The following is a 22988-nucleotide window of genomic DNA, read 5'->3' on the forward strand; positions in this document are numbered from 1 at the left end:
GCTCGAGTCTTGGCGGGCACGTCGAATCGAAAGAAGAGACCAAACAAGACTCAACAGTACATATAAGCAACTCGGGAGTTCGAATCCTTCATTATCATGCTCTCATAATACTGCTATAGGAGTGGTGGTATCTGGCCTGCTGATACAACAAACGCTAGCAATGCTGCTGGTAACTCCCACACCCCGTCAATCCGATCAACCATCTGCTGATTGCACCGTCGAGGATCGAACCGCAAATCAACATGCTCTACATCATGCCAAAGACGAACTCCATGGCACCAGAACGCAGTCCAACCCATGAAATTCAACCGAAGGCCATCAAAGCCCCGGCCGACGAACGCGGTGAGCGGGAATGAGCCAAGTCAGCCAAGTCAGGCGACGCTGCGGTAGGCCCCAAGGTACAGAACGATCTGCAGTAGTGAATGGAGCTGTGTAGTCTGCTGGATGCTCCTAGTCCTTCCATCTATTCAGGAACTTCTGCATGTCTCCCGATGGCCCTGCTTGGGGTGCCGCCTGTGCCCTCATCTCAGAAATGTGCGGGATACATATAACAAGGTGCCACTTACTGTGTTTTCCATGCTGCTGACGGAGAAAGTCTGTGTTTGTGTCATGGTCGTCTGTACTGTTGGCTTTGGTAACCACGTAGTGGCTATGGAGACACTGCTCGTTGGATACTTGGGTGAAAAATTCTGGGCTGTGATCTTGGTCGGAGGGACGCCTTGCATCGGTGCGTACTTTGTAAGCCCGCTCTGGTCTGCATACGCAATACCATACATGTCGTCGCCTGCACCTGCGGCAGGAGCTGCTGCTGCTGCGTCGTTGGCGACGTTGTCAATCGTATCCGGTCCATCTGTGCCAGTTACTGCTTGCGCACCCGTTACGGCATTCGCTGCTGTGGTTCCCGTGAGTCCTTCTATACTGAATCGTCCTGAGAAATTGGTAACTGTGCCACCCTCCTTTGCTGTCGATATCATCTTCAAATAAAATCCATTTTTGAGCGTGCCAGCGATGTTGGCTGGTACTGTGCCCTGTGCTGTTGTTCCTTGCGCATGACTACCCTTAGTGGACAGCGATAGGAGTCCCACCTGCGAACAGCAATCAGCATGATGCTATGGGCCGTTCTGCCTGGAAGCAAAGCATTCTTATCGCCCCTTCGTCTTCAATCTCCCAGCCCTATTTCTCCGGTCCATGCCCTTCCGGCTTTACAGCAGCACATACCGAAGAAGCATCAGTGTTTCCTCCAACCATCAGCTGGAGCGTATACGTGCTCAAGTCACTGATTTTCGGCGTATCTCCAGACTCTTCCCACTTCACCGTCAATGTCCCGGCTGGTATTGAAGCGCCAGGAGCAGGCGATGTGAATTTGACGTCTGCCAGCACTGTCGCTGCAAGGGTGGTAATCACCGGGAGAAGAGTAGAAGAACGCATCGTGGGCGGAGAGCGTGGTGGACGTCGTGCGCAGTGTGTCAGGCGTGCGTCGGTTGCTTTGCGACGGGGTGATCGATATGTTCGCACGAAGGTGTACTACTCTGGTGCTGTTGAATCCAGAGCAGGAAGCAGATTCGTATAAACGAGTATTCCTGTTGTCGGTGTCGCCGTACGGGAAGTCGCAGGTCTGATGAGCGCACACAGGCACAGCCGCACAGCAAGAGCTAAGAGCGCGTTCCTGACAAGGATATCCAGTGTGGCGCAACTGGCGCCTCATATTTCACTAGCGTCTCCGGTACTTTCTTTCATGTGCAAGACTACCTTACCTACAAGGTACATATATAGACAACAATTCGAGATTCGCCACGAGACATGGGTACATATAGGCAAGCCGATACATTCAGAAGTAACATAGATAGTATTTCCGGAGTCAGGAGAATCAATCACTAATAAATCGCTGCAAACTCCATCGCTCAAATTCAAGACCAGCTCAAATTCCACGCTATGCCAATCACTTGCCAGGCCGTCACTTCTTCACAGTCAAGAAAACATCAGTCTACGAACTGCTTCCTGAACCACCTCCTCGCTCGCTGTACCACTCGCCTCGCCTCCCTCCGCTGCTTTGGGATCAGGGTAGTAAAATGCCCCAACAGCGATCAGTGCGTACACCATGACACAAAGCGCGCCCTCGAGATAATCGGACTTTTCATCCCTAAGGAAATTTCCGACCACGATGACGGCCAGGATGAGCACTATGGCATCGAATATCTCAAAGTTCAGGCTCATATCGCTACCGATCCCCCAGCCGACAAGAACCACCAGTGGGGCATTAAGCAGTGCCGTTTGAATACTTGCACCCAGTACGTGGCTCAGAGCAAAGTTCATCTGATTGTCGTAAGCTTCATCAATAGCGGTGATGTGCTCGGCTGCTTTCTCCACCAAGGGCACCAGGATGAGGCCGACAAAGGCGTCAGACACTCCTCTTTCCACAATGTAATGAATCTCCTTGACCAGGAACACAGCCATGAAGCTGACGAACATCAGAGCGATCAAGAGAGCGATGATGCTCTCGGTCAAGGTAAGCTTCGGTTTGGCGAGATCCCTGTGCCTATCGTGATCACGCTCCTCGTCCGCTTCCAGAATGTCTTCGTACAAGCCGTGGTGGCTGCGTGCTTGGAACCATACGTAGATACAGAAGGCGATGAGTAGAATAATGGCCGCTGCTCGCGAAAGCCTTGCCGTGTTGGTCAGAATTTCGCTCGTGATCTCAGGGCGGGAATTGATGAGCGAGGAGTAGTAAATTGTCGGTATGATGAGGCCCATTGCCGCGACGAGCATCAGATTAGAACCCACTTCGGAGATAGCTTCATGGAACGTCTGCTGAGGGTGAAATATACCTCCGACGAAGAAGCAGAGTCCTGAGAAGTAATTAGTCAGAAAGTGAACTTCTTCATCATCTTCTTTGATCAACTCACCAAGACACATCAACAAGTTGGCCAGGATCGACCCCAGAATGGCAGCTCGAATGACAGGCACGTTAGGGTTGTCCGCGCCCGCCGCTACGGAGTTTTTGCCTTGCACGAGCAAAACCATAAACAGGATAATCTCAACGATACTGCCGAACGTAGTTTCCAGCAGCACGCCGGCCACCTTGGGAATCTTCCTGGCCAATTCCTGACCAGCGAATCCAACCAGATTTGCAGCAGGGATCATGCCAATGTATGAAGTGGCAAATATCCATACCGGTGGGCCGTGAGAGAAGTAAAGCACGATAGCGGCAATGGTGAATGGCCAGAGCACATTGGTCCACTTACTCGCCGTGCAAGAGCTCGTCCAGATGATTTTCAGGAACTTCAGAGGATGGAACCAGCTTCTCCCACTCTCTCCGTCAGGTTGTATGCCCTTGGTGACTTTATGGCCCGCATGATTCACTCTGTGGCCATCCGAGTTGTACATGGGCAACTGGCTCTGGCCACTTCCACGGGCTTGTTTCTCGTTGTGTGAGGTCTCGTGTCCAGTGCCATCGCCCACTCCATCATTCACAGGACCAATGTGCTTTCGCTTGAATACCCTAGCGCGCTTATTCCAGCTGATGCTATGGTTGAGGTGATGATGTTCGTGTCTGTGGTACCTCGCAGTCGACTCTTGTCGATCGGGCTTTGGGCGGCTCGTCATAACGGAGGTGCAGGCTGGGTGCGAGCTTGGTGAAGCTTGGGTCGTTGGCACTTGGCAAGGCTAGGAGGGAACGTGTAGGAGGTAGCAAGCTTGGTGTTTGCTGTGGTGGTCTCGCGGTACCGTAGGAGACTAAAAGGAGAGCCGTCCGCCGGCCAGGGAAGAGGATGATGATCAGGTGGTTGGTGAGGGTGGGTTTTATAGGCGACCAGACTGCGACACACCGGCATTGATACGCGAACGGGGGCTGAGATGAGCGATTTCAAAAGGTGGCTTATCCCGCCGATGTACACGCGAGATGAAGCAAGTGCGCCAGGATAGCTCTGACCACAAACAATAATGGAGGAAAGCGCGAGGTGCTCTCAGCTGAATGGAATAGCAAATGGCAGGCGATGAGGATGAGGTGGAAGCTCGTCTACCTACCTTACCTGGCTGGTACGTAGAAGTAGTGTGTACATGCTTTGCAAATCGACGGAAACATGATGCCTGTCCTTGTTTCTTGCCCGCCAAGTAGTTAGGACTGTGTCACTGTGGATAGCGGACGCCAGCCGTAGGACAACGTGTTTAAAGATCTGCGAAGCCAATTTCACGGAGGCGCCTCACTACCCTGTCCTGTCCTGCTCACCATCCTGAGGCGTCGAGGTGGTGTGAGATCGCTGTTGCACCCGCCGGCTCCGCTGGACAGAAACACTTAACACACAGCACTGATACGGTACTTGCCTGCCGAGCTGAGTTATGGTCGCGAGAAGAGAGGCTGGCTTTATATAGGAGGAGGATAGAGGAGGATACATATAAAGGGTATCTTCGTGTACCCTAGCCCTAGCCAACTATAGGGCCTAAGTGACGGGAGGAGGCGACGAGACTCTAGCTTCGTGCAAGCGCACACCTCCTATGTTTTGTTTTGCGCACCGCTGGAGTGACCACATCGTGCAGAAGCCCCCCCAGAGCTACCTCCTATGATCATCAACAAATCAAGGAAGTGCACACGGCCCACGGGTGATGTGTTCAGTCGTTTGCTGGCATTACTGGGGTCGGTTGTCAGCTGTCAGCGTACGCCTGTTTGCGCAGCACAGGCTCCAGTAAGGTAGAGGTAATGTAAGTACAAGAATCTCGTGCGCCACTGGCCATGACGAGCCTCCAGAGCCTGTCCTGCCTCCACGAGGTCAAGGCCGGACTAGGAGGTGCCTGTAAGGTAGGAGAGGTAAGGTAACTACCTTATGCTTGTGGTACAGTAAGGTCCCTAGGTCAGCAAAGTAAGCTCAGGTAAGCACGTTCTTGGAAAGCTTGGAACATCACGATGGAAGAACCATTCGTATATTTGGTACTTGCTGCTATGCGCCCCGTCACAACGCCATCACTCGTCAGTCGTACAGTGTATATACATGAGTTGCTGATACAAGTCAAGTAGAACTAAGACATGCTCCGTTCAACATTTTGCTGACGATCTGCAGCGCTGTTCCTGCCATCCATATCATTACCTTGAGCCCAGAAAGAGACGAAGAAGTCATCATCATATGATGCCCGGACGGCTCTATGAGCCATCGTCTGGCTGTGCAGCACCAAAGGTCGCGTCGCCGCAAAGCTTTGCAATGTACCATCCAGTACCGGGGGCCATTGGATTAGCTGGGCCAGCATCGTAGTATGCGAGCAGGCCATTGCCGCAGTTCAGATCGCCAGTGTTCCACGTAACAGGGAATTCCAACCTGCACTCGCCACTACGAATGTCCCACGCAGACGAGGCACACTGCCAAGATGTCGCACACAGCTGGCAGCATTGTGAAGCATCAGTCGTGCTCGTCTTCCACGTCGCACCAGCTGATGGGGTATCTGATAGGTACGAAATGCCGTAGTCGTTGTACTGGCTAATCATCGAGCTCGGCGAGCATTTTGGGTCCAGAGTCACAGTCGATGTTTGGCCTTTCTGGGTAATGGTCTGGGTTCCACAGGTGACGGGCTTGGTTACCATCGAGGTGGCAATGGCAAATGCTCTACCGCCAGTCTTGACGCTGGTCACGGTGGTCTGGGAAAAGGCGGAGTAGTCGTAGAAGGTGGCCGTCTCTCCAGCTGGAGCCCATGTGTAGGTCTGGCCGTACGTGGTGTAGGAAGTGACTGTCGTGGTACAGTCCGCATATTGTCGTGGATTCAGGCCGAGCTGGCGTTTGGCAAAGTTCGATTTACCGTACACGGTAGTTGTCGATACCGGTACAAAGCTAGACCGTGATGGTTAGCCCTCTTCCAGGTGGTAGTGGCTCCAATGTATACTCACACAGTACCACTCGCCGCACACGAGGTCGTCGTACTGGTCAAGGTCTGGACGGTGGTCGTGTCCGAGATGGTGGTGATGAGCGTGAAAATTCCCAGGTTCTTAGCCGTGGTCGGAGAGACAGTCACGATCGCAGTGGACCAGTATGTTGCAGTTCTGGTCGGCACAATGATCTGCTTGGTGATGGTAGCACAGGCCGCCTCCTGAGGAAGAGCATAGCTCAGAGCGGCGAAAAGCGAAGGTAGAGCGAGGAACAGCATGGCTGTGGAGTGAAGGCGGGCTTGTGAAACGAATGTGAGTCAATACCAGGCGCGGAGGGTTGATATGTGTACGCTGGAAGACCAGATGCGTTCGTTGGCCTTGGCCAGTGGCTGGAAGGCTTGTGAATGTCTTGGGGTCGGGAGGTATGTGAAGCTGGCGCCTTCTTATGTGTGCCTCGCGTCCTGTCCACGCGCGGGAAGTTGCAGCTCGAGCACCAGTCGTTGATGCTTGTGTCCAGAGGAGGCCAATAAGGCTGTGCTGCGAAGAGTGTGGCCGGGTGGTAGAGCACACGAGGTAGTGGATCGAGTTATAGCAGTCCGGCCAAAACTTCCAGTGCTGTGCGACGCTGTAACGAACGGACTATCAACAGCCACTTTTAGAATCGCTTAAATCGAGTGAATGCAGGCACGCCTCTAGCGCGCCGCTTCTGGAGGGAAGGTGTGGCTCGCGAGTGTGCTTGCCAACGCGCAAGACCTCCCTCAACCACGAGAGCAGCCGATCGGTCGACCACTACCGTCTAATGCTGTTCCTCCTTTCGGACACTCAGTCTTCCGACGGTATCAACACTGCCTCCTCTTCCACCTTGGCATCGCCCCTATGGACCGGCGCACCCATGATGGTCGTGTGAGGCTGATAGCAAGAAATCTATGTGAGACGCTCCGGATCTCTGCATGCGGTGGCTGTCGAAAGGCCTCCCTCCTTGCAGCATGGTCCAGCACCGCATGAATCAAATCACGCTGTGCTCCTATCGCATGCCTATTGACAATGGGAAGACTTCTCTCGCTGTCATCCGTCACTGAAGATGTGGTTGGGGCAGGCGGCGGGCGCAATGCGATGCAACTCCAATAGACGCGCATGCAGACGAGAATCCCTCGCACAACGTTTTTCTAGCTGCATGTACGAGCCGCTAGAAGCATTCGATACTGGGCAAGCGACAGTGCTCTCTTGGTCAGTGGAATGACCTGATATTGCCAAGTGCCAACGCATGGACGCAGCAAGAAAGCTGAAACGTCAGTACCAGCAACTAGAGCGCACACATTGGAAGCAGCCTTTCCAAATCGGTATGCAGTGCTGGATGGAATGAGATCTCAAGGGCCTCAAGATGGCAGACAAAACGATTAGAATGCGGAGAACACGCACAGCACGTGCAATCCGATCAGTTTGACAGGTTTTGATGGTGGGTCTCTCGATTGCATACCCACAAACCCCAGAATGGTCCACCTGGTCCGCAGTCTCGGAATGATAAGTATGCCGATCATTGCATGCCTTTCGTACCACTTTCTTTACCACTTCGAAAAAAAAAGAAATCGATAATCGTCTTGTCTATACATAGCCAGTCCAATCTTGGAGCCAATACATCTGCAAGAAGACGTTCAAGAATGCGACAACTCTTTTGCCACCCTCCCCCGTGTGACTGATGTTGCATACATGAACGTTCGCGGTCCTGCAGGAGATATCTTCGCACAGTCCTGATGATACCTAGGTACGCTAATCGAAAGCGGCGAACGCAAGCTCATAGGCCAGTCCTAGTGTCAAGCGCGCATGCTGCAACATGTGGTCGAAGTCGAGGTAGTCAATTTTGTCTTCCGTGGTATGGATTTTCTTGTCCGAGTATTGAAAGTCCGACTCAATCACAAAGGCAGACGGATAACCAGCTTTGCTGGCAGATGCATGATCCGAGCAAGCATAACCGCACTTGGTCTCAACGTACGGGATCGTGCAGTATGTTGAGACGACCTTCTTGATGAATTCGGTGAGGGCAGGATCGACGAAGTCGGTGATCACGCCGACCGATTCAGGCTCACCCGCCTCTTTGGTGCCATGAGTATATCCCGTCATGTCTTGCTGTAACATTGCCTTGACATCTCGACCCTGCTTCTCGTATGCACTGAAGATCGCTTGCGAGCCAAGCAACCCACCTTCTTCAGCACTGTACCAATGGAACTCCAAGGTATTCTTGGCTCTACCATGCGCGATATCGTCGTCCTGCAAGATCACGCGAAGTGCCTCGAGGATAGTTACAGTCCCACTACCGTCGTCGTCGGCTGGGAACGGTTAGCAATGAACATGTCACCATGACTCACCATGTGTCTCGCACGACGGGTCGTGCCCGTGAGACTTACCTCCGGGCGCTCCCAGAATAGACGGTAGGAACAAATTGATGCTATCCTGATGCGCTCCGATCACCACCGTCTTCTCGCTTTTCCCCGGCAACGTAGCGATGATGCTGTTTTGTCCCCAAGGGTGCTTGAAGTATTGAACGATACCGACAGGCCCTGCGGCACTGAGAGTCTGATTGACCTGATCGAACAGCCACTCGGAAGACTGTCTGCCGTAGTCGCTTTTATAGTATCGGGTGTGAAAGCTAGTAAAGGTTTCGAGATGCTTCCGCATATTCTTCTGATCCAAGCTCTTGAGCAGCTCCGAGACTGTCTCGTTTTGGGCAGGTTTCTTGGGATATGTGACCTTGTTCTTGCTCGTAAAGGTCGACACACCCGCATCCTGATGATCCGTGACATCGAAGAAGCGAATGCCATCACGTCTGAGCGCCCACTTCTCGTCCTCGGACACCCATCTTCGATCGGATGGCGAGAGCTCGATCAGGTACTTCTCGCCACTGGTGAATGGCGTCTGCTGGAGGATGCCAGTGTAGAGGTCGCTAAAGGTGGGGATGGAGACAGCTGAGGCAGACGATGCTGCTAGAATTACCGATGAGAGCTTCATATTGGTGGTTCTAGTGAGCGGTCGTGGACGAATTCGTAAAGCGCTGGGGTTGGTGTATGTGCGGGTGTGGACGTGTGGTGATGATGAAGGTTCCCAGCCAACAAGAATGGTAAGGTAAGGTTCGCAGGAACAGGGCAGGGCAGCTCCAGTTCACGGTGTTCACGATGTCGTATACCTGTAGTAATGTAGTTCTATCGATACGCGTCGCATCCTCTACCTCCTACTAGAACAGAAACAGGTACCTGTGACGGGACCTGAGCGATCGCCCGACTGTCGTCATCCCAACGCGAAGAGTGGACACGGCGCAGACACGTTCTGTTTGTTTACGCCTGAGGCACCAACCGCCTTTTGTGCCGCGAAGGATGCAATGTAGGTACCCAGTACCTAGTACGTCCCAGGTACATGTACTTTGTACCGACCTGGTGCGTGAGGGCTGATGCAGACAGATCAGCGACAACGGAGACGAGCTCAAAGCTTGTGCCATGGAGGTCCGCCGTCGGCAGTCTTGCCATCACAATTTGATTCACTTTGAATCACACTTTCATTACCCCACCGGGTGTGCTGCGAGGGACCTTCGGCATGGTGGCCAATCAAGAATCACTGGATCGATATGACCCCGCGCCGATATCGCCACCAGGGACACCCCAAGAAGGTTGATATCTTTCATGGAGAGACTGGTCATCAAGCCGGTGAGACCGCTCGAGGGATTATTGCACACTCGTCTCACCTCCTATCCTCTTCCTTTCACCTCTCTCCCACAATAATCGAGCCCTCCTCGCCAGCACACCTCGAATTGGTGGACTGCCATTCGTATCTCCATCACATCACACCTCACAAAAAAGTACTCGCCAACACAATGCCTGGTGTTGTGCAAGGGCCGTCGACCCTCTACGACAAGGTCTTCGCGCAGCATATTGTACGTTGGTGGGAGGAGCAGGAGTTTTGGTGGTGTGATCTGTAGAGAGATTGGAAGTGGCATCTAACAGGCGTCTGCAGGTTGATGAGAAGCCGGACGGCACAGTTCTCTTGTACATTGACCGCCACTTGGTGCACGAAGTCACCTCCCCACAGGCATTCGAAGGCCTGAAGAATGCTGGCCGCAAAGTGCGAAGACCAGACAACACCCTCGCCACGACCGACCACAACGTCCCAACGACGACGCGAAAAAACTTCAAAAACATCAGCGACTTCGTCAAAGAGGATGACAGCAGGTTACAATGCGAGACTCTGGAGCAGAACGTCAAGGACTTCAAGCTCACTTACTTCGGCCTCGGCGACAAGAGACAGGGTATTGTGCATGTCATTGGACCGGAGCAAGGCTTCACCCTTCCTGGAACCACTGTTGTATGTGGTGACTCTCACACCAGCACACATGGCGCATTCGGTGGCCTGGCCTTCGGTATCGGTACCAGTGAGGTCGAGCATGTCTTAGCCACGCAGACCCTCATGACGAAGCGAAGCAAGAATATGAAGGTGGAAGTGAATGGAGAGCTTGCACCAGGAGTCAGTAGTAAGGACATCGTCCTGCACGTCATCGGCCTCATTGGCACCGCTGGTGGTACTGGGCACGTGATGGAGTTCTGCGGCTCTACTATTCGCAGCCTCAGCATGGAAGCAAGAATGAGTATGTGTAACATGTCTATCGAGGGCGGGGCTCGTGCCGGCATGGTCGCTCCCGATCAGACCACATACGAGTACGTCAAGGGTAGGCCGTTGGCACCCAAGTACGATTCGCCAGAGTGGAAAAAGGCACTCAAGAACTGGGAAGGCCTCAAGAGCGACCCAGGCGCGAAGTGGGACGCTGAAGTCATTATTGACGCGAAGGATATCGCACCGACTGTGTCGTGGGGCACTTCGCCCCAAGACGTCGTACCCATTACTGGCAAAGTTCCAGGCCCTGATGACTTCGAGGATAAGGACAGGAAGATGGCGTGCGAGCGATCTCTTCAGTATATGGGTCTGACGGCGGGAACGCCCATGACCGAGATCGAGATCGACAAGGTCTTCATTGGATCTTGCACCAACTCTCGAATTGAAGATCTTCGGATCGCAGCACACATTGTCAAGGGCAAGAAGATTGCATCAAATCTCAAGCGAGCAATGATTGTACCAGGTTCCGGGCTGGTCAAGCAAAGAGCAGAATCCGAAGGCCTTGACAAGATCTTCATCGATGCTGGCTTCGAGTGGCGGGAAGCTGGTTGCTCCATGTGCTTAGGCATGAATCCGGATATCCTGTCACCAAAAGAGCGATGTGCAAGCACCAGTAATCGCAACTTTGAAGGTAGACAGGGCGCGTTGGGTCGGACGCACCTGATGTCGCCTGCAATGGCTGCTGCAGCTGCCCTTGCCGGGAAGCTTGCGGATGTTCGACACCTTCAAGGTTACGAGCAGGCCATTCCTAAGGCCAAGGTTGCACCTACGAATATTGAGCCTTACACAGAAGACCCCGAGTCGGACGCTGACCTCGACAAGATCCTCGACCTCCCACAAGAGCAGGACATGACAGTGTCGCCAAGCGATGCACAAAAGTCTGCTTCCGGATCTCCCGGTATGCCACCATTCAAGCAGCTGAAGGGTATTGCTGCTCCCATGGATCGCAGCAACGTTGATACAGACGCCATCATTCCCAAACAGTTTCTGAAGACCATCAAGCGTGCCGGTCTTTCCATTGGTCTATTCTACGCTTGGCGCTTCAACGCGGATGGCACGCCCAACGAGGACTTTGTCCTGAACCGTGAGCCTTACACCAAATCCAAGATTCTGGTCGTTAGTGGCCCCAACTTTGGATGTGGATCCTCGAGGGAACACGCACCATGGGCGTTGTTGGATTTCGGCATCAAATGTGTCATTGCCAGCTCCTTTGGAGACATTTTCTTCAACAATACCTTCAAGAACGGCATGTTGCCGCTGAGGATTACCGACCAGAAGATATTGCAGCAGCTGATGGAGGAGGCCAACGCAGGCAAAGAGCTTGAGGTGGACTTGGAGAACAATGTCATCAAGGATGCTGATGGAAACACGATTACGAGCTTCGAGGTCGAAGAGTTCAGGAGACACTGCCTGATCAATGGACTGGATGATATAGGCCTCACTATGCAGGACGACGACAAGATTACGAGATTCGAGAAGAGGCGCTCGGAAGAGACTCCTTGGTTGGACGGCTCTGGGTACTTGGCCAAGCATCGGACTGGACCAGTCAAGGTCGAAGCCGTACCCGTGCCCAAGACGAATCGTGGCGAGGACAAGACTGAGCCGCTCGAGTGGTAGATCACTCGATGCGAACATAAAATTCGCTCTTAACAGCGAGGAGTTGATGTGTATTTTTTTTCCTTTTTAGCGAGATGCAAAATGAATGATGCCGGTGGGGCTGTTCGCCTGCAAAGCGAACCACAAAACCACGTTCCGATCCATTTCACACTGTATCTCTCCCCATTTTATCACTTCTCCACCCCCGCAAAATTCCTCCTCTCATGCTCCATAATCGCCTCCACCTTCGCCGCACTCGCACTCGTCGGATCAAACCGATAACCAATCCACTCCCTCACCAACCTCCTCGCCAACTCCAACCCCACCACTCTCTCACCCAAACACAACACCTGCGCATCATTACTCAAAACCGCCCTCTCGACACTAAAACTATCATGCGCCGTCACGGCCCTCACTCCAGGGACTTTATTCGCACTAATCGCCACCCCCAAGCCCGTGCCACAAATTAACAACGCGCGATCGACTTCGCCGGCCGCGACGAGTTTGGCTGCGTCGACGGCTGGATGTGGATAGGCGGTTTTGTCGGCCGAGGTGTGCACTCCGACGTCGATAATGTGGGCGATGCGGGGGTCGGCTTCGAGGTCGGCTTTGATGGTGCTTTTGTAGTTGCAGCCGGCTTCGTCGGCGCCTAGAGCTATGCGGAGGGGGGTTTGAGACATGATTTTTCTTTTTGTACTCTCGCGTCTTTTCTTGGAGGTGGAGATGATTGTTCTTGTTCGCTTGAGGGAGATTCTCGGGTGATGAGGGGGTCTTGATACCAACTCGAGACTTTCGGGGCTGTTGAGTGTGTGTGTGTGTATAAAAGGTAGGTAGGAGGTAGGTAGTTGGAAGGTCTTATAGGCTAGGTAGTTTCCAGTAACTTGGCTCTTGCCAACCCAAGTCCTCAAGAATCCGATAGGTGGTAGCTGACGAATTTGTTTAGCAAAAAAGAGGCTAGAACGAACGTGAACAGGTTATACCCAAGGCAGGAACGATATTTATACCACCTTTCATAGCCCCGGCATCTGGTGTACATGGAACGGTGTACCTACCACCAAATGACTTGGTGGTGGGGTACAGGGTACATGTCACGTCGGGATGCCGTATCAGGTAAATCGTACACCAACTTCCCCTCCTCCTTCCCCGAGACTTATCTATACCATGGTCAACATCTTCGATCCCACTCCAACTACTACTATACCTACTCACCTACTCTGATCTTTTGAAGTATCTTCCATGCCAAGAGCGTGCTGGGGGAGCGAGGGTGACAAATTCGCAAATCACGCTATTATCATTGCCACAAGTACAAGCAGTACTCGCGAATAGTAGTCTCATTGCATCCATCTAGTCTGTGTGCAAGAGAACAATGTCTCCAATTATTCCTCTTCATCGTCCTCTTCGTCATCTTCCTCCATGCCTTCCGCAGCGTCCACTTCAAACGTCGGCGCTTGATCTACCCCGACATAACTATCACTCATCAAGAACAATGTCAACTCATGCTTTCCAGGAGTCGGAAGCACAATTTCCAACTTGGTCTTCAGCTCTCGCACAACCGTGACTCTCTTGATTGCAAGCAGATTCTTCGTGCTCTCCTCACCCACCACCAGCCACCAATTCTCCGTCTTCTCGGCCGGGTAGAAAGGTGCGTGAACTTGAAGGTTGGGCTCTTCATCTTCTTCAAGTTGCCGTGTGACTGAAATGTTGACATATGAAGGCTGCCCAGATGCTACATTCTCGGGGTCTGCGAGCTCAAACTCCAGCTCCACGTTGGGGTAACGCTCGTTGATGAAGCGTGCCGCATCTGCGAGCTGAGAGTGATTGAGACCAAGACCAGCCATGAGCTTGCCATGATCAGGGTTCTCATCAGGATCCATAGCATCTTGAAACTCAACGACGTCCTTGATGTTGAAAGTGCTACAGACTTCGATCTTGTCGTCCTCGAAGTGTGGAATCTGTTTGAGTGGCGAGTCGCGATCCCACATAGCTTGTACGACCATTTGACTGATTTCCATGGCGTTCATGGCATTGAGGTGTCCTTCTGATGAGAGCACATCAACACAGGCGCTCAGGATGCTCAGTACCTTGCGTAGAATGATCTCCTGATCCTTTGCAAGATCTGCTGGCAGCTGCATGCGAGAGAAGTGTGCCTGCAGGAGAAGGAATGACTTGAAGTGCGGCGACTCAAAATTGACTTCCGCGAGCTTGACAGGGACGCGTTCGTATATGCGCTCCAGAACGTGCTCCTCGTGTCTGCGGATCTGAATGTCTTCGAATTCCGTTGCAGCAGTCACAATTTCCAATATTCCCTTGAGCTTCGTGCCACGCTTCAGGGAGAGTAGCAACGTCTGCATCGTGATGAAGGAGATATTGTAGTATGCTGCGATCATGGCTGCGTTGAGTGGCGTGATTGTATCTTCATCTTCGTCGATCTCGATGATCTTGGCGTCCGACAAGTCCTTCAGTGTCTGTTCGACTTGCTCAGACAGGTACGCGCTGAGACCATCATGTGAGGTGTCCGTAAGGCCATAGAAGCTGGGATTCGCAAGTAGTCTTCGGTAGAGATAAGTGTAGGTAGTCCAGTCCACCGCATCCTGAGTGCTTTCGATGGTCTTGGTGCTAATTTCCGTCACAAATGCATCGTGCAGATACGATAGCAGTTGACTCTCGATTGGCAGAGCCTCGCCCAAGAACTTCTTGTAGTATGCTCGTTTGGTGTCTGGGCACATGAGAACACCGCGCGCGTCCTTGTCCTCGCCTGGTCGACCAGCTTTGCCGAACATTTGCAAGACTTCTGCAATGGGATAATCGATGTAGCGATGTTCACGGCCCTCGAAGAACTGCGTTCCCATGACAATGACTAAATGTGCTGCAGGCTGGATTTCCCAGCAGCAATCTCGTGCGACGATCAGGATTTGCACAGCGCCTTGCTGGAACAACGATGTGGTAATGCGCTTGTCGGAATCGCTCAATGCCTCATGATAGTATGCGATACCGTGCGACAATGACTCGGCCAACGTCTTCTCCTTGACCTTCGTCAGGATCGGTGCAAGCTGCTCGGCTTCAGTCCGCAGAAAGCGGTCTTCACTGTCGGCTGCAACACATGCGGCCAGCAGGTCCTGTGCTGTGGCTCGAACTTGCTTCCTACTTGGTACAAAAACCATAGCTGGCTTCTCTGGGGCATATTGTAGAATAGCCTGGTAGGTGGGCTTGACCATCGCCAACATGAGTGACGGGAAATGGGGGATGTTGAACGCCTGCAAGTGCAAATTCAGTGGCAACGGCCGGTTATTGGGGCTGAAGTTGAAGATTGTGCGCTTGCTGCAACCGATCCACTCGCCAATGTCCTTAGCATTGGAAAGCGAGACGCTCAGTCCGATCGTACGGAGGTTATTCTCGAGCTGGACTTTGATTGCTTGCGTGCGTGAAATGACAGCCTCATAGGTGTAACCACCGTGACCACCTAGCATATGCAGATCGTCTGCAACGACGAGCTCAACACTCTGGACGTTCTTTCTGCGCTGCCATTGGCGCGACATCATGTCCCACTGTACCGGAGTGGCGAGGATCAGGTCGCCCTCGGCCAATAGCTTCAGGTCAGCGGTGGTCTCGCCAGTGAGCTTGACGATAGTCTTGCCGCCTGACAAAGATCCGAGGGTCTTCTTCCATGCCTCACAGCGGATATCAACTTGCTGCTGGAATGGTGCAATGTACACTGCTTTGCCGCCTTCAGCTTTTGTGAAGTGCCGTAGCAGCGCAAACTCAGCGCATATGGTCTTGCCGCTACCTGTCGGTGCACCAATGTAGACGTTCTCGTCCGAGCGGAAGAGCGCATCAAAGGTCTGCGTCTGGATTTTGTTGAACTGCCCCAGTCCGGAGTACAAGTTGATGAACTCGTCTCTCTTCAGCTGTTCCACGGTCAGGGGTTGCATGTCCAAGAGCTGGGTGTGGGCCGGGAACTTTTCAGGAAGCGCCAACTTTTGAAACGAGAGTGTGAGCTTGCTCTCAGCATGCATCCATCGGTCGCTAATCACAGAGATGAAGTAGTTCGGCGGCATCGGCTCTGTTATCGGCACAGTGAACTCGACCAGATGCTCGTTCATTTCAGCTTCTGCATACTCCTTTCGGAGCAGGAATTGATCGTGGAACAAGATCTCTTCGCCATCACAGTCCTCAACCATGATCCACCAATTCTCAGCACGGCCGTGAATGGTATCGTCCCATTGAAACTTAGGTGTAATGGTCAATTCAACCCGAAGCATGCTGCGAGTGATGGGCTGACACTGCGCCTGGATTTCTAGTCTGGGAAACTTGGCCACCAGGTTGCAGACCTGTCGCCCCTGTTTAGGCATACCCAGAAGCTCACCCATGCGAGGCGGATCGAGATCAAAGTAGCTCTGCCAGGGCACGTCCATCCGCTCAGCTTTCTTGATTATGTCCGGCGAGCAGTCCAGGAACTGGCGGAGAGGAGTCATGGTAGGCCACATACGCTTCTCCGCCATCTTGCACAGATCAAGCGCGTCCTTTGCAACCTGTGCCCAGCCCTTTTTGAGCGCGATCTCAAACATGGCGCGAAGAATACGACCAGCAGACTGAGTGACATAGACGAGATCTGCCATGAGCGCGAGCCCTTCCAGCTTCAGTCGACTCACATATGCCTGCAGAAGAACATTGATCTTGCACTGTGGCTCATCAATGGTCTCCTTGACTGGGATGGGCACTCTTCCGAGCAGTTTCGCCAATTCGAGCTTCTCATCCTGTCGTACAGGAATGTACTTGAATTCATCGCTGAGCGCAAACACTCTGAACAGCTCGATGGGGCTGACGGAGGGCTGGATGTGCAGGTTATATGTCATCATACTGTTGTGTGTGATGTAGTAATGACTTGCAACACGGCCCAGATCTTTACTCTGCAGGCGTCCACTCTTCTTGTCGTAGGCAATGAGGCTCGCCTTTTCGAGCACGACAGCCGCCGAGTGTATGAGATCGACCCGTTTCTGCTCGAGAATCTCATCTTGATCGTAGTCAGCGCCAACTTGATAGAGCGCAGGCGAGCGCAGCATGCGAACGAAGAGATAGGTATAGCTGAGCCATTCCACACCTTCGTCCCGCGTACGCACGTTTCCAAGTACGATCTCAGCGTTCAGATTGTCTGCCAGCTTCGAAACAAATTGCGATTCAATTGGCAATTGCTGATTGAGAAGTGACAGATAATACTGTATCTCAGCCTGTGTCGTGATGATGATCCCCTCACCATACGTATCGTATTGTGGACGACCAGCACGACCCAGCATTTGTAGGACATCTTGAGGGCTCAGCTCAACCCAAGAACCCTTTTCAGGAGAGTAAATTTGCGTGCCCTTGATGATGACGGTGTGGGCAGGTAAGTTGACACCCCAAGCCAGCGTAGCAGTACACACGAGTACTTGAATGGCACCATCGGCGAACAGATCTTCCACTGAAGTTCTGTCCGCCCGCGACATTCCAGCATGATGTATACCAAAACCATACGGCAAAACGTCTTTCAGTTCTGCGTTTTGGCACGATTCGGCTTCTGAACGTAAGATTTCTCGCGATGCGGCATCCGAGCGCAGAATCTGGCCGATCGTGTCCAGCTCGAGCGCCTTGTCACGAATGTACTTGGCAGTTTTTGCTGTCTCCTTGCGCGAGTGAACGAAGATGAGCATCTGGTTCTTGTTCTGACCGACTTGCTCAAGCACTTTGGTGTAGCAGACATCGTTCATGGTCTTGAGCTGCTTGATAGCCTTCTTCTCAGTCACGCCAATAAACTCCTGCTTGAGGGGACAGGGCCGGAATGTACCGTCGAAATGGAACAGATCCTTTGATACATCAACTCTGAGGAAAGATGCAACATCGCGGTAATTAGGAAGCGTCGCGGACAGACCGACGATGCGGACTGGGTCGCCTGTCTGTTCTGTTCGTCGGATCGTCCGAGCAACGATACTCTCCAGGACTGGACCACGGTCATCATGCAGCAAATGGATCTCGTCAATACAGATCAAGCGTACTAAGTTGGTGTAGCTCGTGTCGGTGGCCTTCCGTGTGATGACATCCCACTTCTCAGGCGTCGTGACAATGACATTGGTCTCCGCGATCTGCTGCTTTGTGAGTTGACGATCACCCGTGAGCTCAGCTACCCTGATGCCATATGATTCAAGTCGCTTGCCAAAGTTGCCCACTTGCTCTTGCACTAAAGCCTTCAGAGGCGCGATGTAAATAATCTTGAATTCTTCCAGATTGATGCGACCAGTCGAAGGATCGCGGTGCTTGCCAATCTCGCGAAGCATAGCAAGCATGGCAACGTTCGTTTTTCCAGAGCCCGTCGGAGCACAAATAAGCATGTTGCCATCGTCGAGGAACGCAGAGTCGTGACATTCGGTTTGAATGCGATTCAGCGATGGATTCGAGCCAAAGCCAGCCCTCGCCCAGGCAGGGAGCTCTTCCAGCTTGATGAGAGGTCGCTCCCCTGGGACCTGTTTCCTTTTCGGTGCCGGGACATGGATCTCCTCGTAGCCTTTGAACGCACGCTTCGTCGAGCCTTGAGGCAGTCGTACGTTTTGGTTGGTCATCAAGTGGTTTCCCTGATCAAACTTCAAATCTTCCAGATTCAGCGTCTTGCGTGGTTGCATGCCGCCGACCAGGCCATCCTTCTTGATATCCTCGTCGTCCTTGACCTCAAGCTTCGCATCCAGCTGCATTGGATCGAGCTTCACCTGCATCCTTGTCTTGCCCGTGGCCTCGTCACGTCCACGCAGCTCTTTCAGAATACTAGCATGCCCAGCATTCACCATCTCCTTCTCCACGATGACACGCGACTCCTCATCTTCAGCAACTCGTCGCCACCTTGTGACCCAGACGATCTTATCTCTGTTCTTCACGAGCTTGCCCACAAGCTCGTGGTGATCATAGTCGAACAGCTCCATGAGATCATTCTCGACTTGTCCCAATGGCTTCTCCTCGCCTGCCTCATCTGTAGCAGACATGATAGCCTCGGCCTCTCGCGTCTTTTCTGCTTGTATATGTGCATCGTCATATATATCACCAATATGTCGCTGCAGCCAGTATGCATCGATATCGTGCGCAGCGACAAAGTTTGGGTCCTTTTCTTCCCTGCCTGTCCGCCTGGGTCGATTCTCAATGACCATTCCATCGTCGTCTTCCTCATTGCCGCCATCTGCATCAGGCGGCGAACCAGCGCCATCAGTTGCAGCATCTTCGGCACCCATAGCCAGCTCGTCTTCTGACTCGTCGTTCTGCTCCCGGACCTCGAATGTCTGATTGGCGCCATCGTCCTCGCTTTCGTCACCAAAATCAACTGCAACACCTTGCTGCTCGTCCATGTCGGCTTCATCGGCGTTGGATCCACCCATCTCTTGATCATCATCTTGTGCATCATAATCCGTGATCTTTTTGCCCAGGTTGACCAGCTGATTGAACTCTTTGCTCGATAGCGTAATGCCCAGGATATCGTCAATTTCCTTCTTCCTGTCGAAGTCCTTCATTCCGTCATCCTTGAGGTATTCGAGAATCGAGTCGGTGGCAGAGGCGGTAATGGCCAAGCCATAGTCGCCACCCATCTTTTGCGCCACATTCGAGGAGATCAGATCGTACACGTCTTTCGTTGCGGCTGTTCGAGGTCGATATCGCAGGCCCTCAATGTTCATATCCTGGGCGCTCAAGATGCCCGCCTGTCGTGAACTTTGCACAGGTTCTGTCCTCTTCCTCTTTTTTGCGCCTTCGTTGGTCGCACCAGAGACTGGAGCCCTTTCCCTTGCCGTTCTCGATCCCATCTCTCCCAGCTTGATCTTTCCTGCCAGCGACTCCGGATCGCCAGTTGCATCATCGCCTCGGCGCGAGACAAATCGTCGGTCGGCCTGGAGGACCAAGTTGGACATGGCCGCATATTTGTACTGGCCCAGATTGTCCGGGTCGCCCTTTCCTTGTTTCGACATGATGGCGGTATGGGCGCACGAGCGCTGCGCTGGTATGGAGGAGGTGGGTGTTGTGGAGCTCGAGTGAGCTTGCACGCGACGAAGACACGATTGTGAGGGATGTTTTCGAGCATCAAGAGGCGACGGACGCGCACCGGAGTCATGCTTCCCGCGTCCGAAACTCTATCTGAATCATGCGGCTTGGCGGAAACATCCTCGTGGGCTCAGTTGGAGGCCTTGCATCTCGCCGACCGAAGCCATCTCCAAGCCCCCCTTATAATGCTCAATCCGAAAATGACGGAACAGGCAGAACCTCAAGATCTATGGCTGTTTGGCTATGGCAGTCTGATATGGAAACCACCGCCACACTACGGTAGGCTGCCATCACTTGCCATCGACCCTCCTCCATGCTGAAGCTTATTTCGTCTTCCTCAAGACCTACGTCTCCCAGGCTACATCGAAGGCTACGTGCGACGTTTCTGGCAGGTACGAATACGAAGCCAAACGTCCAGTATATCCATCGATCGACAGCTGAGTGCAGAATCATAGGCTAGGTAGGGCGTCAATCTCGTTGTCTTGGAACAAAAGATATCAAATGAATCTTACTGCCAGAATAGTGAAGACCATCGCGGTACCCCAGAAGCCCCAGGCCGCGTTGTCACACTCATCGACCGCCAGCTCTGGTCAACATTAACAGACGAACATCCTTCTGCTCCACCTCGAGTCTGGGGCGCAGCATACCGGATCCCAGCAGCCAAAGTCCCTGAAGTGACCGAGTACATGAACATACGGGAGATCAACGGCTACAGCATGCAATATACCCCGTTCCAACGACCAGAGGATATGTCTGCTACTTATCAGGATGTCCATGTGCCCACCAGCACTACGACCGTCGACGGGAAAGGGGCGATCAAGTGTTTGGTGTATATCGGACTACCCGATAATCCACAGTTTCTAGGTCCTCAGGACCCGCAGGCGTTGGCGGAACATATCGTCAAGTCCAGGGGACCGAGTGGAGAGAACAAGGACTATCTGTATGAACTGGAAGCTGCCTTGAACAACCTCAGCCCGGAGAGCGAGGATGAGCATATTAGTGATCTTGCAAAGAGGTGTCGGGCGGTTGAGGCGAGGGAGCAGGCTAGCTAGGTCGATCTGAAAGGGGACCGTTCGGGTGTACACTAGATCTGGTGCATACCTTAAGAGGTACTTAGGTACATATAGAGATACAAGGTAGACTGTCTTTTTGGTTCGGCCTGGCCTCTACTTGTCACGGTAAAGATTCTTCAAAGCAGCTTCCCTGCATCTCTCTCTCTCTCACACACACACTCTCAACTGCTCAGGTATATAAGCTCGAGAAAATTGAAGTAATCTTTCTGACTTGGCACGATGGTGTGGCGTCGTAGATGAAGCGCACAACTTCCTTCCGTGGGCACATGGAAGCGCGGCTAGCTTCAGCTGATCATAATAAAATTGTGCCGTATGAAGTACATGCCAAAGCCTTGCCTCAACATTCCTACACGAAATCCTCAAACGCCGTGCAATGCCGTTTTCTGGTACAATATCTTTCTTTCGCTATAGTATCACACTTGTCAGCGCGTCAAACGCTGAGCTCTACTTCCTCGCAGTCGGCCCAGAGACACCAGCACCAATAACGCTCGGCAGCTCCTGCGACCCCATCTCCCAAATCGTGCCAATAGCAAAGCTGACAAGGCCAATCATGCCCACAGTGAAGAGTGCAATCAACCAAAATTCCACACTGACATCCTTCTTCTGGCACGCTGGACCACCCCATACTGTAGTCTTCTTGCCAGCAGCACTCGTGGGCTTCGTGCAAAGACATGACCAGCAGTCGAGACCTGTCTCACCACGTGGACCGAGAGAGTCGGCATCGTGATACTTGAGGTTGCACTGTCCGTGTCCCGTGCAGTTTCTTGTCGCGCTCTCGCATGCGGATTGCGATGTGAAGCAGGCGGGAAGGATGCCTCGAAGGGGCGTGGTGTTGTTGGACTGAAAGGTCGAGACCGGAGTCTCCTTTGGTGACTGGACGGGATTGCTTGTATCCGTGATGCTCATAGGCTCTTCCTGAGGAAATCGCTGCCTCTTATGCAACAAAGTCTTCGGGTTTGGCATTGCATATGTACCCCATTGGAATTTGCCTTCATTGCTGCTGGTCGAACCCACATCTGCAGGCGTGACAAGCGCGGTGATGGCGAAAGTGCCGTCTTTCTCCCAACGTTCCCATGCTGCTAGCAGATCCTCCACTGTTCGAGCGATGTAGAAGATGTTTCCTTGGCCTTGGTGGTACTTCTCATTAGAGCGCAGATTCTCAAGGACCTCGTCGTCTGACGCCGCCCATCCGGGGTTCTCCTGCTTTGCAAGGTCTACGAATAGCCCTCTGGTGGCCGCCGAGGCGGGCACAGGGGATATGCCGAAGGAGTGTCGCGCGGAGCTTTCGTGGAAGAAGGCTGTATATGATTAGCGATTCCATCTTTTCCAATTCGGAGTGTGCAGCATACGTATGCTCTCTGCCACGCCCTCGAGCAATATAAATGCGTTATTCCTCCCGGCATTGCGCGTCGCGAACAGGGGAGTCCGCTTGCCAAAGTCGTTGATGGCCTCGATGACTTCTTGCCGTAGCAGATCTGTGTGATGGTAGTCTTCCACTCCCGCTCGTTGAGCCAACACTAGTCGCGCCGTCACTGGCGACAGATCTTTCCCGCTGTGGCCTGGGGTGGTGGTGGTGGATGCGGGATCGTAGGTGTAGACGTGTGCTTTGGCTGCTTCTGCCAATCGAGTTGCGCATGCCAGCACCGGCATGAACAGATGTGTGGTCAGCTTCATCGTGGAAATGACCTTTGATGTTCTGTCTGGGGGTGTTGGTCTCGATCTGTCTGAGCTAGGTCATCTAACAGAGGGAGAGGTACATACTAAGGTATCGTCCTCCG

At 52.9% G+C, this 22988-nt stretch overlaps 9 protein-coding genes across 9 annotated transcripts; 2 read left to right on the forward strand and 7 right to left on the reverse strand.

The window, feature by feature from the left end:
- Positions 1-71: 71 nt before the first annotated feature.
- On the reverse strand, positions 72-1600 carry SEPMUDRAFT_150651 (uncharacterized protein). The gene is made up of 3 exons (XM_016906313.1): positions 1219-1600; positions 567-1085; positions 72-513 (listed from the first exon to the last, which is right to left on the reverse strand). The coding sequence occupies exons 1-3, from the start codon at positions 1426-1428 to the stop codon at positions 451-453; spliced, it is 792 nt and encodes a 263-aa protein (XP_016758725.1). The 5' UTR covers positions 1429-1600; the 3' UTR covers positions 72-450.
- A 204-nt stretch (positions 1601-1804) lies between these two features.
- SEPMUDRAFT_150652 (Na_Ca_ex-domain-containing protein) lies at positions 1805-3860 on the reverse strand. The gene is made up of 2 exons (XM_016906314.1): positions 2904-3860; positions 1805-2846 (listed from the first exon to the last, which is right to left on the reverse strand). The coding sequence occupies exons 1-2, from the start codon at positions 3601-3603 to the stop codon at positions 1969-1971; spliced, it is 1578 nt and encodes a 525-aa protein (XP_016758726.1). The 5' UTR covers positions 3604-3860; the 3' UTR covers positions 1805-1968.
- Positions 3861-4911: 1051 nt separating this feature from the next.
- SEPMUDRAFT_150653 (Zn-dependent exopeptidase) lies at positions 4912-9026 on the reverse strand. The gene is made up of 3 exons (XM_016906315.1): positions 8248-9026; positions 5867-8169; positions 4912-5810 (listed from the first exon to the last, which is right to left on the reverse strand). Exons 1-2 carry the CDS (start codon positions 8846-8848, stop codon positions 7613-7615), a joined length of 1158 nt encoding a protein of 385 aa, XP_016758727.1. The 5' UTR covers positions 8849-9026; the 3' UTR covers positions 4912-5810; positions 5867-7612.
- Positions 5132-6123, reverse strand: SEPMUDRAFT_109890 (uncharacterized protein; the record flags this gene model as incomplete). Its single annotated transcript, XM_016900814.1, has 2 exons — positions 5132-5810; positions 5867-6123. The coding sequence occupies 2 exons, from the start codon at positions 6121-6123 to the stop codon at positions 5132-5134; spliced, it is 936 nt and encodes a 311-aa protein (XP_016758728.1).
- A 515-nt stretch (positions 9027-9541) lies between the features above and the next one.
- Positions 9542-20072, forward strand: SEPMUDRAFT_134924 (3-isopropylmalate dehydratase). Its single transcript, XM_016902667.1, has 3 exons — positions 9542-9764; positions 9845-13248; positions 13304-20072. The coding sequence occupies exons 1-2, from the start codon at positions 9705-9707 to the stop codon at positions 12113-12115; spliced, it is 2331 nt and encodes a 776-aa protein (XP_016758729.1). The 5' UTR covers positions 9542-9704; the 3' UTR covers positions 12116-13248; positions 13304-20072.
- On the reverse strand, positions 9542-20072 carry SEPMUDRAFT_150654 (pre-mRNA splicing helicase). Its single transcript, XM_016906316.1, has 3 exons — positions 13304-20072; positions 9845-13248; positions 9542-9764 (listed from the first exon to the last, which is right to left on the reverse strand). The coding sequence occupies exon 1, from the start codon at positions 20062-20064 to the stop codon at positions 13471-13473; it is 6594 nt and encodes a 2197-aa protein (XP_016758730.1). The 5' UTR covers positions 20065-20072; the 3' UTR covers positions 9542-9764; positions 9845-13248; positions 13304-13470.
- Positions 12286-12774, reverse strand: SEPMUDRAFT_143263 (ribose 5-phosphate isomerase; the record flags this gene model as incomplete). The annotated part of the gene is made up of 1 exon (XM_016903037.1): positions 12286-12774. One exon carries the CDS (start codon positions 12772-12774, stop codon positions 12286-12288), a length of 489 nt encoding a protein of 162 aa, XP_016758731.1.
- A 265-nt stretch (positions 20073-20337) lies between the features above and the next one.
- SEPMUDRAFT_69892 (ChaC-like protein) lies at positions 20338-21220 on the forward strand (the record flags this gene model as incomplete). The annotated part of the gene is made up of 3 exons (XM_016909880.1): positions 20338-20416; positions 20480-20529; positions 20656-21220. 3 exons carry the CDS (start codon positions 20338-20340, stop codon positions 21187-21189), a joined length of 663 nt encoding a protein of 220 aa, XP_016758732.1. The 3' UTR covers positions 21190-21220.
- A 217-nt stretch (positions 21221-21437) lies between these two features.
- Positions 21438-22935, reverse strand: SEPMUDRAFT_150657 (uncharacterized protein). The gene is made up of 2 exons (XM_016906317.1): positions 22560-22935; positions 21438-22508 (listed from the first exon to the last, which is right to left on the reverse strand). Exons 1-2 carry the CDS (start codon positions 22882-22884, stop codon positions 21655-21657), a joined length of 1179 nt encoding a protein of 392 aa, XP_016758733.1. The 5' UTR covers positions 22885-22935; the 3' UTR covers positions 21438-21654.
- Between the last annotated feature and the right edge of the window lie 53 nt (positions 22936-22988).

This window comes from Sphaerulina musiva, assembly GCF_000320565.1.
Source record: "Sphaerulina musiva SO2202 unplaced genomic scaffold SEPMUscaffold_8, whole genome shotgun sequence".
NCBI classification, from domain to species: Eukaryota; Fungi; Ascomycota; class Dothideomycetes; order Mycosphaerellales; family Mycosphaerellaceae; genus Sphaerulina; species Sphaerulina musiva.